This window comes from Anabas testudineus, chromosome 13 (genome assembly GCF_900324465.2).
Source record: "Anabas testudineus chromosome 13, fAnaTes1.2, whole genome shotgun sequence".
NCBI classification, from domain to species: Eukaryota; Metazoa; Chordata; class Actinopteri; order Anabantiformes; family Anabantidae; genus Anabas; species Anabas testudineus.
This window is the reverse complement of record NC_046622.1, coordinates 14,496,968-14,512,013: the sequence shown is the minus strand read 5'-3', so window position 1 is coordinate 14,512,013 and position 15,046 is coordinate 14,496,968. Positions and strand designations below refer to the sequence as shown.

Here is a 15,046-nt window from a genome sequence, read left to right as displayed (position 1 = left end):
GAGTACCAAAAACAACATCATAGATGGACAAAAAGACTAATCAATGCCAAAGGGAAATTCCAGTGTTACAGTAGCCATTTTGTCAAAATACTAAAACCCACAAACCACAACAGTGAGGTTGATGAAAGCAATGTAGCATAAAGAGTCAGACACATTGTGTGATGTTTTTCTATACACAGTGTAATGGCTGATAATTGTTTATTGTGATAAACTGTGCTGTACAGTTAAGTGTACGACGGCAAGAATAGAGTGTAATACAGATTACTGCACTCTGTAATGGTGAAAGCGGTAGAAAGTTGCCCTTCTGATCTTGTTTTTTCCTGAAGTGGAAGCAGATAATAGTAAGCCTGTGGCTGCCTGTTTCGACTTTCAGGTTCACATTAGGAGCCACATGTTGCAGTGTTGGAGGGTGTTTTTCATTGAAGTAGAGAGAGACTTATCTCTGCTGGTATAAGATGCACTCCATGCGCAACTGAGCCAATTCAGATTCACTTGATGCATATGGATGGGACATCTATCAAGAATGTAATGTATTAATTATTTATTGATTATTGAGAATATGTTGCATTCTTAAGCCACGTCTATCCTTGTCCACCTGCTTCTTTTTCCCTTTTACACTAGTCCTTTCTACTCTCTTTGTCTCCCTCTCCATCTGTCTCACACATTCACATGATTATTCGCTACTGAATCACTCCTTAATGAGGTGAGAGGAGAAGTATTTCAGAGGACTCATCAAGAGTTTCACGTGCCCCAGTCAGTTTTCTTTAACCTTTTACCAATCAATTTTAGGCGCATGCATCTTATCGCTGTGAGACGTACACTGTTTTGGCGGTTTATTATTTTGCTCTAAATGTAACATTCACAAAGGTTTCGTAGCGTGTAGTGCTATTGAAATGTAATGGGTTACACTGAGAGGTGTTTTTAGATTATTAAATAAAATTTTGTTATTCATATGATGTCTATAGCTGTCATTGTTATAGTTGGAATGATGTTGGTGTTGAGCATGTTATGTACTGTCCTTGAGTGCTACCGGAAGCAAATTCCATACATGTATGTTAGCATACTTGACAATAAAGCTGATTCACACATGGTCTGTGTGTCAAGGTAGGCCAGACTAAATACAAAAGCATTTTCAGTGTGATTCATTAACATTTTTTCTACTGTATTATTCAAAGTGATGTGATTATGAGAGTGGTTAGGAATGAATAAACTTAACAAAAAGGATTCTGATTTGTGAGGGTGTGCTAAAAAATATCTGTGCTAAAATGTGAAACATCCATTATTATTCCTTAGATATGTTGCTGCAGTCAGAATGGGAAGGGGGATAGAAGATGACAGTAGACAACAGGAATAGTCCAAATGTATGCTGTTGTAAGTTTGTGGTATTGCCAGTTAGAACTTGCACTTATGTCATCTGACATCTGTCATAATGACTTTAGCATCTGTAATGGACACTTAAAATAAACATGCTCAGTAGTTTGTGTTGCATTACGAGGAGAAACATATTCTATGTAATTTTGTACCCCTAAGATTCCAAGCAAGTGTGTGCTCAAAGGCTTTCACACTGGTGGCCATTGTTCGGATGAATTTCTTTACTGGCAGGACTGAGTCACTATTCAGTTTTAATTGAAAGTGGGCTGAAAGCAGCAGTGTGTCTGGTGGTGGGTGTATGACTCATGTCCCCTGTGTGTGTATGAGTTTGTTTTTCAGCATTCCTTATAAAGAAAACACCTTGATAAAAATTTGAGGATCTGAGATAAATTACACTGTAGTGCCCACCAACAATCCAACCCTTGCTCCATGGAAACATATTGTGAAGTAAATGAAAAGTTAAGAATGCAGATTTCAGAAACTGAGCATAACGAGCAGCAGAAGACCAAACAACTTTCTTCAGCTTGTCTGCATTTGGCTGGTGAATACTGTGAAGAATTAATTTTGGACTAAATTTGTCAGGTGGACAGAACACATCCTGTTTCTTATCTACAGGAAATGTGAAAAGAGCCTGGTTGACACTGGAATTTTAATACTTATACATTTGTAGGAATTTAAAGAATCTGAATATTGTGTAACGGCAGATATTCGTTTAAAACATGGACTTATAAACAATTTTACTTAAATTTTTTTTTGTTTGTGTATGTAATGTAATTTTGCCTGTTCTGACAGTATAGCTGGACAGGAAACAGGAAGACAGAGGGAGTTGATAAGCAGCAAACCAGCAGGACTGGAATGGTGAAAGCTGTTGGTATGTGGCATCTGCCTAAATCACCCAGCCAGCAAGGTGCCCTAAATGTGTTTTTTAAATTGTTCTTTCTGGTGGACAAAGTATGTATTTAAGTCACAGTAAAATTGGCATTTATGTCATCATATTTGTTGTCACTTTTTATGTTTATGTATATTGATATTTATATCTGTGACGCGTCATCATCAGCCAATTTTGCAGCCAGACTTATTCAGTTGTCTTGTTCTGATGGTGAGCTTTTGAAAGTGTAATGGTATGACCTAGTAGCCTACTTTGCATTTTAAATGATAACATGTATCATGTCATCATATCCTCTCAACATTTCAGTAGGATGTGAGTTAAATAGAATATTTGCTTTTTATCAGTAAGCATCAGTAGATGGGGCTCACTGAGGCAGTGCTCAACCACAGTCAGTTCAAAGTCACACTGCTGAGATGATTTTGGTGTATCTGACATGTTTTATAAAATAAATGTTCTTTCCTTCATTGTTTTCACAATAGCTGCAGCATACTATATAAGTTTGCAGTGATGTGCAGATTTTGGACAGCACTTGTTACATGTGACACTTAAGTTCAATTCTATATGGAACTGGTATAGTAGTACAGCTGCAAATCAGTGTCACTGTATATGAATAGAGTGAATTCATGTTTTTCCACAGGCAAAACAGTACATGGAGGAGATTAGTTGCTGATTTGAATGTCTTTCCCTAAAGAAGGATATTCCTGGTTTAACAGAGAAATTGAAAATAGGTTTTACAGTAGTCTTTTTGTTGAAGTCTCATTTGAATTCTCCACTTCAATGCCTGTTGGTATTTATTCCTTTTTCATCATGTATTATTGGCAGTTAGCCAAAAAAAAAAAAAAAACATTTGCTTTCACTTGATCTTAGTGAGAAGTGTGTTAAAGGAAGTTGAAACCTATTGTGCACAGTTGAATTCAGGTAAAGAGGAGTGATCTTTATTATAGATCATTCTTTTCATGTAGCCAACTAATGATGCAGCACATACCAGTGAGTACAATAAATACAATATATATTTGTGCTTTAGCTCAGTTTTTATTATAATGTACAGTTAGTTTTGCTACAGCAAACAATAGTATAAAAAATTTTTCTAGTGAAAACCAGTAGGGGTGTAATGACCAAAATTGCTAAATAAAGAACAGTGATATGCCCCCTGGGCTAGGTTAATTAGCTTAAGATGGATAAGAACGTGGAAACTGCAGAACATGCAGATACATTGTGGGAACATTTTGGCTGTCCAGTGGAGTATAAGAAAGGCCATCATCAATCTACTACCCCTAAGCCACAAAACAAACAAACAGAAGAATGAACCAAATTGTGGGATGGGAGTACTGTAGTAGTGCAGACAACTCTTTCTGTTGTTATTTTAGGGATTTTTACCCACTCCCTCTGCATATCACTTCAATCTCTAAAATATTGTATAAATTTGTTTTGCACATGCAGCACAAAATTTAACCACTATTCAAGTGCAGTTAAGGTTTTCTTACCTGCAAACAGACCCTGTTTGTGCATCACCACTGCAGAGTTGAGCGGTGTACCACTACTCCTGCACCAGCTGAAGTTTTTATAGCTCTTCTAGGATTTTGCTGTGTTTTTCTATCAAGCAGAGGTGTGTTTTCGTCTGAAAGTTTTCTGTGTCATCTTGTCTCGACTTCCACAGCTCCCCTCTGCTGACATTTCGTTATTAGAGTGTTGCGACAGTTATTGGTTTGTCAGTTACAAAATGACAAGATTGCTGGCCATAGTGTAATGTCCACAGCCAGACAGCTCTCTTAAACGTTTCTTCCTTGTGCTGTGCTATACACTTGTAGTTATAACATTGTCACAACCTATAGTATGTGCTATTTATTTAAAACAAAATGAGGACAACTTTGTTTGAGAACATATTGTTGCTATACTACTGATAGAGTTGGTATGCCCACATTTTCAACTGTTGTCTTATTTTAACACCTTATTGAAATTACTTACCATAAAGTCAAAGAGAGGATGAAGTGAGGACACTGACAGTAACGAGTTTAACGTGACATCAGCCAGCAAAGATTGCTGCGAGGAAATTAGCTAGCTGTGAGTGTTTGCATTACATTGAGTTTAAATGGGAGATGAAACACTTCTGTATTTCTCAGATTACCCCTCAAAAATCAACTTTATGGGCTCAGCTTAATGAGGTAAGCATGTTTTAAAGTGTGTGATCAGGCTCTCAGAGTAGGCCCCCACCGTGCGCTTCCTTCCTTCTTGTCAGTATGTGTGCGTGTGCGTGTTTCTCTAGGCTACAGAATGCCCCATTGTGAGAGCAGTACAGAGACTCTGTTATTGGCAGCTTTCTGAGTGGGAGGGAGAGAGTGCAAAGTAGGATGGGTTAGAAAGATGAACACAGAAGGAGAAAGTGGACAGACAAAAAGATTGAAATGTCCAGAGAAATGCTTGTCTAAGCAACAGAAAATCAAATACTACCTAGGGAAAAGGAAGTCAGCGGTTGCAGTTACACTGACTCTGTACGAAATTTATGAAAGACCTGCAGTTTTTTTTGTTCTAATATATGCGTAATTTGAAGATACGCCTGCCTGTCTTACTGACTTTTAGATGAAAAGATCCTTATCAGTTTTATTATTTTGCATTTAATACACTGTGAGGTCATATTTAGCTTTTAGCACTATTTAGCACATACCCAGGAAGCAGGATGTCAGAAGCCTTTGTCAAAAGGAAAGTATAGGATATCTGTTACAAAGCTCAATAAAGATGCATCTGTTGTTCATAGACTGGGAAACTGTCTTACGTTATATTATCTGTTTTATTGATGATGCTTGTACGATTAGGCTAATCCTGTAGTGTTCTGCATTCTGTACAGGACTCCCTAATTTCTTATTAGTTTCCTTTTAATGGATATCAAAATAATTTCTTTTAAAACAAAATGTCATTCATTTATGGTTTTATCACCTGGCAAAAAATTATCTATAAGATTATCTGTATTACATACTTTCCTCGAAAACAGAGGATGGAACCCCTCAACACCACAGATCACGAGAGGCCAGAGACGTTTCTAAAGTTCACTTAGGAAAAGTTAGAACAGGAGTTTAGCAGGAAAGATAAAGGCATATTTTGTAATTTTAGCTTCGAGCAGGAACCCTAAAGTGATGGCCAGATGGAAGTTTCTCAAACTCTTGAAAAACGGATGATATGGACAGATCAGAATATCCTCAGCTTTACTAAAAACATGCTTTTTGAACTTGGCTTACAATAACAATAAGACAGGTATACTAACACTATAATTACACAGTTATGGAACCACAAACATCAAAAGATTTCCGTTTTGTAAAGAAGTATAGACACTGTTGAACTTTCCTATAAACCAAATGTTTGCTGTCTATGACTGCACACCACAGTATTTTGGATGCTTGTTTATTTAATGTATAGAAATATGGAATAAAGGATTTATAGGCTATAAAATTTTAAACTGTAGCACCACATCTCTGTTCCTGCAAAAAATAAAAACTGTGTATATACATAATATGTGCATACTCTGTTATTACTGTACAAAATATAAAACTTAAGAGACAGTGAGCAGCAACAGACTATACAAGCTTTAAACCAGCATAAGCTGTTTCTCTTTGTTTTTCTCACCTACTATTAACACTTCTGCCTCTTGATGTTCTTCATGCTACACACACGCCCACTCACCACAAGGCTGATTAGGGCCTTGCCTTGATCAGAGCAGAGAGGTGAAAAATTATGTTGGTCAAAGAAGCCAACTGTCGTCAGTCTCTAATTGATCTTGTGAAGCGTTTCATACTTCCTCAATTTAAAAATAGGAACTGCGTTTGATCAGAGATACAAGAGAAAGATTCACACTGTCCTTGTGCTGTGTGGTCTCTGCCTTGTTAGAGGAAATGTTTGACAGGAAATGAAATGCGCTCATTTCAACACACTCACACACTGGTGAATACTATTTCTCGGACTGGATAGTGTGCCGTACTGTGTATTCACTCAGCTTCCACAACCCTCACTTGCAGTCACCAAATGAAATCAGATTCATATAGTTTCATGTTATTTTCTCTATTGTGTATTTTCTGCTGGTGAAAAATGTATCTGCGACTCTCAAAGGCTCAAACCCTTTCTTCAGCTGGATTATACCTGAAAGAAACTACAAACACCAATTTATTTTAATGTTAAACATCAGGTTTCTTGGAGAAATAGATTTGTGTCTACAGAGTCCAACGTTCGATAGTTTTGTGGCTATGTGTACTTTATACTATATACCTATACTTTGATGGAGTCCAACAATTCATAAGACACACTTCATCATAAAAATAAATGGACAACAATGGATGGAAGCAAACACTGAATCTATTAAAGGTGTTACAGTATGATACAGAGATGTGGAGAGAATAAAGTGAGTCGATGTAAACATATGGTGTGTGCTAATACTGTACTGTACTGTCAATTACACCTCCTCCCTTGTCGGGTCTGTTGAATGATAGTGTTACAGCACTGGCTGCATGTTAGCAGGAATTATAAAGATGCTATCTATTCATGTATGTCCAACAATTAAATCAGATATGTTTGATGATAAGAAGGCATCTTATGTATAGCGCATAAAAAAATGAATACATACCTTAGGCGAGGAATCAGGTATGATCCTCTGACCTGTGCAGTGACTTGAGAAATTTCTGACTGCATGATCTATGCATGATTTACACTGGAGATCAAAATTAGAGAACAATTTATGACCAATTGATTTGTTCACAAATAATGTCATCTTCATTGCTGGACATTTGAAGGAATTTTATTTGTGGCTATACCTACTAGAACAGTGTTTTACAAAATACCAAAGCACTGCAAAAAACGCAGTGATCAAAATTAGAGAACAGCAATCACTGTTACCATGCAAAACCATGACACTTCTTCCTCCACCTTTCACTGACTTCATAACACACTTTGGTTCAGTCTTCTCCCAGTTCAATGATGAACATAATGTTTCCCATCAGACCCAAATAAATAAAAATTTGTTTCATTACTGAGGTGAACTTTGGACCTATTCTTCTCTGTCCACACAACATGCCTCTCAACAAAGGTTGGTCTAGCCGTTTGATTCATTCTGCTATTATGAGGTTTGGTCACAGCAGAGTGGACTATTAGTCCAAATGCTCTTAAAAGTCAAGACTGTATGACGAGACAGATCCTTACCCTGCCCTGAACTGGCGAGCAATTGCAGTTGTAGTGTTGAACTGATTGCCCATTGACATTCTCTGTATCATCCTGTCCTCTCTAGCATTTGTCTTTCATTGACAACCAGCCTTCTTAGGGGATTTTGTGACATTGTAAAGATTCAATATTCTGAAAATCACAGATTTGGAATGACTGACTTCTCTTGCTATGGCTAATAGGGTCATCCCTTTGGCCTTCATCTGCACAACCTGCTGCCAGAGGGTTTCATTGACTTTAGAACAGCTCATCATCTTGCAAAGGCAGTGAAAACTGGAAGGTTTGGGTGCCAGTTAAGTAGGATATGTCAGAAAATAACGCCAGAAATTAGCGCCAGTTGCTAAATTAGCCATAATAACTGGGATCAAACAGGTGTAATTCAGAATATTTGTAACTACTGACATATATGAATATTCCTAAAATATTGCTATTTTACACCTGTTTAGATCATTTCAAATAAGACTAAGCAATGACCTTGATTTGTAGGAAATTGTAGGTTCTCTAATTTTGATCACCAGTGTATATGTGTTCAAACTGTGCATAGACTCTAAATAGAGCAGAAGTGCTGTTGAAAATGACATTGCTTATCAAAATGGCTAAAGTGTTACTTGCTGTTGAGGCATTAACGCAACTTCCTGTTTTACTGAGGTGAGAGTTGTCCATTGTGCATTTTATCACAAACTTAAACACTTCCGTTTGCAGTCTATAAAAATCCTGTATGCTTGATACAAGTTCTGTCTTGATTATTAATCATACTTATTTCTGTCTTGATTAGGAATCAAAAAACACATTTCCCAATGTAGGATCTCTTAAAATAGTGTAGTATGTAGGAAGTGTTATTCATAAACTGCTTTGCAATCAGAGATGCAAAACACAGTTATCCATTTGAGGAACTGAAGCAATTTTGTTTAGATCAGGGAAAAAGTCTTTTTTGAGCTGATATTTGCAATACTTTTTGTTATACTATTAATGTTTTTTCTTCTCCACAGGAAAACCATGATTTGAGGGGTTAACATCTGCATGTTCTCTGTGGTAGTCGACGTAGACACACATCAGTCATGTCTCAGTCTGAACCCTGTATAAATGTGTGGGATTGGTTGCGTGTGCTTCATCTGGAGCAATATTCTGAAGCATTTCGAAGCGCAGGGCTGGCAACATTACAACAATGCCGCAATCTCACGCCAGATACGCTGGAGCTGATGGGTATCATCCTGCCTGGTCACCAGAGACGTATCCTGACTAGCCTAAGCAAAACACATAGTCATCGTGACACACAGTCTAATACATGGTCTTCTCATGCACAGTCAGAGAAAGATCAGAGATCAGAGGAAATAAGTCACACTCAAGTGTTGCAGAGAGAAAGACCTGTTCCTATTCCGGTGGAAGAAAAACTTGTCACTAGGCGAACAGATGGAGAGACCTTGAGACCTATACCTACAGAAAGAGAGAAACCAGTCCCTAAGGAGAGACAGGTGTCCAGAATGAAAGAGGAGAATCTAAAGGTAGGAGAGAACAAGCCGGTTGCTGAACAAAGACAAACAGCATCTAGGATTGGAGGAGTAGATGGAGAGAGGGAGAAGCCCGTGCCCAAAGAGAGGACTAAATTTCGCCCAAGTGCACCAGTGGACTGTCCCCCTGTCCTGATTGTGTCTTCAGCTTCCGACACCGCTTTACCTCCTATCCCACCACGAAGCTCCCCCAACTGCCCTCCACAACGCTTCACCTCTGCCCTGAGCCCTTCACCTCCACCTCGAACACCTGACTCCCCAAAACTGGACAGACATGTAGCTAAAGCCCCAGCAGAACAGAGTAGGTCTGTTACCCAGAGTTCAACCCCCATCCACACCCCTACCCCTACCCCCACCTATGCTCGGCCTCAGACATTAGCCATTCAGCCACATCACCAATCTTTGGTCAGTGATGAGGAGAGGAAAACTTCACCCATCTCCCCCACTGCTTTCCTCAGTGACAACAGAGAAGCTCCACCACTCCCTAAAAAAGTAGGGGGAGGACCTAAAGGCCCCCCACCAGTCCCGCAACGTTCTTCTGCACAGTCTCCTTCAACTAACAGGTAAGACAATTTTTTTGGGGTAATGTATTATTTTATTACTGCAGTTTTTGAATAATATTGTCAGTTTTCAGTCTGGCTGTCTTCAAAGAAGTGAGAGTCCCCCCACTCTATTATGGGTCTTATCCTAAGGGTTATGGCATATATGCTAATTACTGATTTATAAGAGAAGAATAAGAATCCTGATAAATTTGTAAAAATAAAGCAGAATAACTAACACAGAGCATTTGTCTTGCGCCCCTCTACCCTGCCTTTAGTAGTGTATGTGTATTAACTTTTGTTGGAGGCATATTTAAGGTAAGTAAGTTTTAGCATTATACAGTTTTCATTAAGAAATGGTTGATAATCACCGTTGTAAAATTGTATTAGTTCTTAAATGACGATGCTTCCATCTAGTGGACAAGATGGTAAAACGCGTCTTGACAAAATTAACAGCAGTTTACATAAACAGAAAAAGTTGTTGGTGACTTTTAAACACTTCCTGAAATTAAAATTAGACACTTCCTGAAAATAAAAGGCCGAAGCACATTGAGTGATCAGTGGACCTTAAGTCAGTGGCCCCTTGAATGAGAAAAACACTGAGCATAACCTGTTGAGAAGATGGAGCCGATCTGCGAGACTTCGTGTGGTCTGTTTAGTGGTTGCTCATACCTGACCACCTGAGTGGTGCCTTTTTTATATCTACCACATATATGCCTTATATACTGTGTCTTTTTTTGCAAGGTTTAAATGTTTGACTGGTAGTATGTTTTTCACCTTGCACATTTTCCCTTAAGAAGGCAATTTATCTTTTATCAAAGCATCTGTTTGTGCAGTTTACGGTAATGGCACACGCTAGCAGCATTTTTTTTCTGTGTGTTTCGTCCCCATGTTAAAGGAAAAGAAACTTGAACCTTGCCTCAGGCTTTGGGGTACTTCTTTTATGAGTAATGTATGCATGATATCTGTCTTTTTTTTTTTTTTTTTAAGGGAAACAAGCTGTAAAGAGATGGGGGAAGTTACAATGCAGAAGAACTGCCACAGAGCAGTTTAAAACTCTACTCCCTGTTAGCCTCTGTGAGTGTGACACAGGGAGAAAGTGAGAGTGAGGGGAAAAAAAAGACAGATAGAACAAACTTTTTGTCACCAGGAACTACTTTTTGTAGCCTTCGTCGGCCTACATTCACACGCTCTCTTGTTGCTCTCATGTTTCCTTGTTAGTGTGTTTTGTTGCCTCCTCCCACCTTCTGTTTAAGCCAGTCATTTCCTCCTACTTTCCTCGCTCTTCGGATCTGTGTGTGTGTGCATTTAAGATTATTGTGTCATCATGGAAGAGGAGTCCTTTTGAACATGTCGAGACAGGTAACATTTATATAAATAATATCTCTACAAAGCTATTGTCGGTCTCTACTTGTCATTAGCATACTCCCTCTTCTTTTGTCTCCCTGCTGTCTCTGTCAGTGTTGCAAACAAGGAAGCCTGTTTTTCTTGCTATGTTCATGTTTTCTGCTTTGTTAGATTAATTTACGTGAATGGAAAATTGGGTGCCGCTGGTGAGACTTTTTATTGTGTTTACATGAGATTAATTGACCTTGACTGGTAGTTTAATTTTCTAAAGATGCTGAATGAGGCTAGCTATTCAGCCCTGTCCTGAGGCTTATAAATGTTCACAGAACAGATCTTGGTGTGTAATCTCTCCCTATGATATGACATTGTGACAGATAATAAGATATACTTTCAGGCAATATATGGGAGTCTTAGTCAGCTTTCTGCATATTTTGTGTAATTTTGTTTAAATTAAATTAAAAGAGAGAAAGAAACTGTGAGATGAACATATATGTGAGCTTAAATAACCAGCATCTGCTTACACTGCAATGAAAGTGTCCTAGATTTATTGTCAGGTAAGTTTAAATATAGAGGTTTGTCCAGAAATTCAAGTTTATAAACATACAGTGAGGGAGCAGAGAAGAATGGTCATTGTTTTTTCAGCCTGCTGTCATCTGTTAGCTAGCAAAGAGCAGGTTAAATATAACATCTAGCTGGCAGACCCCTGTCAACACTCTTCCTCTGAGAAAAAAGGAGGAACAGGTCAGTTTCCTGTAATTGTGTGCCTTATCGCATAATTTACAGGTTTATATTTAAACAGAGCAAAATTAAATTGAATTACATATTTACAGTATGAATGCTTCTTGATAAACATGTACATAAAGAGTCAATATAATTTGTCCACAAGGACCTGTGGACAACATCCTGTTGCTTTAAACTTTGAATTTTGAATGTAGTTATCTGCGGTCTTCTCTGTTACTCTATATTACAGACTTCTACGTGTCTCTTAAAAAGGTAACTCAACAGAGCAGTTTATCTTGGTGTTAGAGTCAGCCCACAGACCATGGTAGGGTATTCAGTCGAACAGCCTCAACATTGAACAAAGCACTGCATAGTCTGTCCTGTAACAATAGATGTAATTGGTTATCAAAGCAAAAAAGTATATTGAATAGATGATACTGTCCTGTCATTATTAAAGCTTTCTGATATATTTTATTGTTCTTTATCCTTCCCATTTTGTTTTTCACTACAATTTGACTCAGACATGATGCTGAAACAAAGTCACATTTTGTCAAGTTAAAAATATTACTTGCGTAGTTGTGTTGTGTAATTATCTTTCATGCCCTTGTAAGTGTAAAAGGCTGTAATGGGAAGGAAATTCTCAAAAAAGGGAGGAATAAAGAGGAACTTTCACAATACTGGATGGATGGAAACCAAGCCTGTGTGCTCACTCTTGACTTTCCCATCAGCACAGTATACAGTGTATAAGCTGTTACTATTGAAAGAATAAATTACACAATTTTGGGGTTTATGTGTCTTTACAATGAACGGTGGGACTAATTAAACAATGATAAAAGAATAATGCAATAGTAGCAAAGTAACCACGAAAATCTGGAAAGAATATACTGTATCCAATGTAATGCAAAACTTTGCATTTCTAAATGTTATATAAAGGAAGACATTCTGGATTACGTAAATGTCATTAAGAGCAAAAATACAATGAGATACAGCAAAGAGATGTTTTAATAATCAATAATTTAGGTGTAAGACACTGTACCATGTTTTGAATGGATGGAGAGAGGGGTAAATGAGTAAACAGAGAGGTATTGTTTGATAAATCAGTTGTGTGTATTTCCTTGTAACATCAGGCCTGCCGGCCCCGTGTGTTTGTCTTGCATTTGGAAAACACAGTCATACAGTTATTATTGTCTACTACACTGTAGAGGGGCCCATGTGGAGAATTTAAAGTTGAGATTTACAAGGGAGGGTAAATTAATTTCATTTCCCTTGATGAATATATCCAGTCTGGGAATACCTTGGGATCTCTTAGGAATCCCTCACCTGTCTTTGCATTACTGATGCCAATTACCATGGCCAGAGCTGAACTGTGTTTCCGTTATGTTGGAGAAAGAACTAGTACACTGCTAAAAAAAAAAAAAAAAAAACTGCAATAAAACTGTTGATAAAGACAAGTGAAGTGTTCTGTCTTTGCAGTGCTGTATGGAAACTGAAATTCATGGTAATGATGGTAAAGGAATTTGAGGTATTGTTACATCACATATTTTCTCCACACTACTGTTATACCAACACAAATGTGTGCACATTTGTGCGTGTTTTTCCCAGGGATCCAGAGGTATGCTGTGTGTAAATGGGACTGGAATCTTGCAAGGTGTGTCAGGTTCAGACTTGCTGCTAGAAAGAGAGAGAGTAGAAAGAGAAAATTACATAGTCAGGGTAGTCAGGGGGAGTTTAGCAGGACACCAGTTAGCCACAGCTCTCAGATCAGTTCTCTTACTAATTATTCAAAGATGACCCTGCCTCCCAAGCAATAGTGAATGGATTCATTCTAGCTACAAGACTTAGTATCACAGTGTTTTTTTCCCTTTTTCGTTGTTGTAACATCTCATCAGTTTTTTTACCTGGAAGTTGCCTTTTTTGTAGTGGGATTCTTTTTGTAGACTCACAAATGCAGTTACCTTTGTAGTTTTCACTGTGGAATGACAACAGTAATGACAGATGTTAATTGTCTCAGGAAGAAAGGCTTTCTTTCCCAAAAGAGGATGTTTAGAATTGCCCGTCTACGCTGGATCTTTTCTCGATCTCAGATTAGCATGGCATCTGAGGACTCCTCTCCGGAATTCCAAACCTCTGTTGACCTGTCCTCTAACCCTTTATCCTTCAGCCCCTCTCCCACCAAGACGGTTGCTGACGAGATGCATCAGGAACAAACTCCACAGGTCCCACCTCGCATCAGGACACCCCAAAATCAAGAAATCACACAACAGTCAAGTCAACCTGAAACTCAGCCGGCTCTGCCTGCTAGGAGGGTCTGCCAATCGCCCCGTGAGTCGAGTAAGTAATATAATCAGGATTTACATTTAACATTTACTGAGCAATTAGCACTTACTAATGGTTGTATATATATATAAGTGAAATTCATTCCAATTAATCCATTAAGTTTAAAAAAATATTTGTAGAGCCGTTTTGAGTGACATTCAAGTTACCACTGAAACCTGTCTCTATAGCTCAAACAGTAGTGAGAGCTATAGTCAAGCTGCAGGGCATGTCAGATTGACCAGAAACTGACATTTGAGCTGCTGTTTAACTAAAATGTAGAGCTGAGACCTGAATCCATTTGAAACATCTGTGCAATATTTTATGTTAACATGTTACATGTGTTTATATTCTTTTGGAATCACAATCTATCTTATTAGCCAAACATGCAATGTGTCTTGGTTTTAGATTCCCAAGGATTGAGCTTTAGGCTGCTTTTTATTGACTTATGGGCATTTGTAAGTAAAAGAGCAAATAGTTAAATTTGACCTATAGCATTTTGGTTATAGCATCATAGTGTAAGCAGCATTTTTGCTTTCATGTAAATAACTTTTTTTTTTTTCATAAGGAAGTTTTTATTTATGTCTCTTTACAAACAAATTTAATTTTCTGTAGTAAAGCAGGTTTTCAATTAATCTTTTAGTTTTACAATATTTAGGCTTACTTGAACCTGGCAATAAGCGTTTATGCATAAACATATATGTATTACCTGTCTAGGTAAGGTCTAACATATATATCATAACAATATATCAAGATATGTATATCTTAACAATATATACATTTCACATTACATTACTATGACACAAGCTCCATTACTGGCCTCATGCTAACACTTCCTGATAGAACAAATACAAGAGCAGTGAGCTCATCAAAACACCGCTGTGGTAACAGAGGTCAGAAATCTGCACAGGACACTTGAAATGATGCTACATCCCACACAAGCAGGGTATTTTCAACAAACTTACAGGGAAATTCTTCTGGTTATTTGCAGTCTGTTCCTCATTTTCTTAGTTTTTGGCATCAACACCAGGCAGTCACTTCATTGTAAAATGTTACATACCCCACGTAGTGCTGCTCTCCATGCTACCGAAGGCGAAAAAAAAACAGTAACACTCCTCAGTTGCCCTACAAAATCTATAAATAGTTGTCTTGGCTGCTATCTT

General features: G+C 37.9%; 1 protein-coding gene across 4 annotated transcripts in view; it reads left to right on the top strand.

Annotated features, from left to right (window-relative positions):
• LOC113149195 (arf-GAP with Rho-GAP domain, ANK repeat and PH domain-containing protein 1) overlaps positions 1-15,046 on the top strand; it is a 46,599-nt gene that overhangs the window by 1,097 nt on the left and 30,456 nt on the right. For 3 of the 4 annotated variants that reach the window (XM_026341126.1, XM_026341123.1, XM_026341114.1), the window contains exons 2-3: positions 8,446-9,527; positions 13,732-13,901. In XM_026341126.1, coding sequence (XP_026196911.1) covers positions 8,515-9,527; positions 13,732-13,901 — 1,183 coding nt within the window. In that variant the 5' untranslated portion in view covers positions 8,446-8,514. Of the gene's footprint in view, positions 1-8,445; positions 9,528-10,600; positions 10,866-13,731; positions 13,902-15,046 lie in introns of those variants that run through there. The other variant, XM_026341135.1, reaches the window with a different exon arrangement.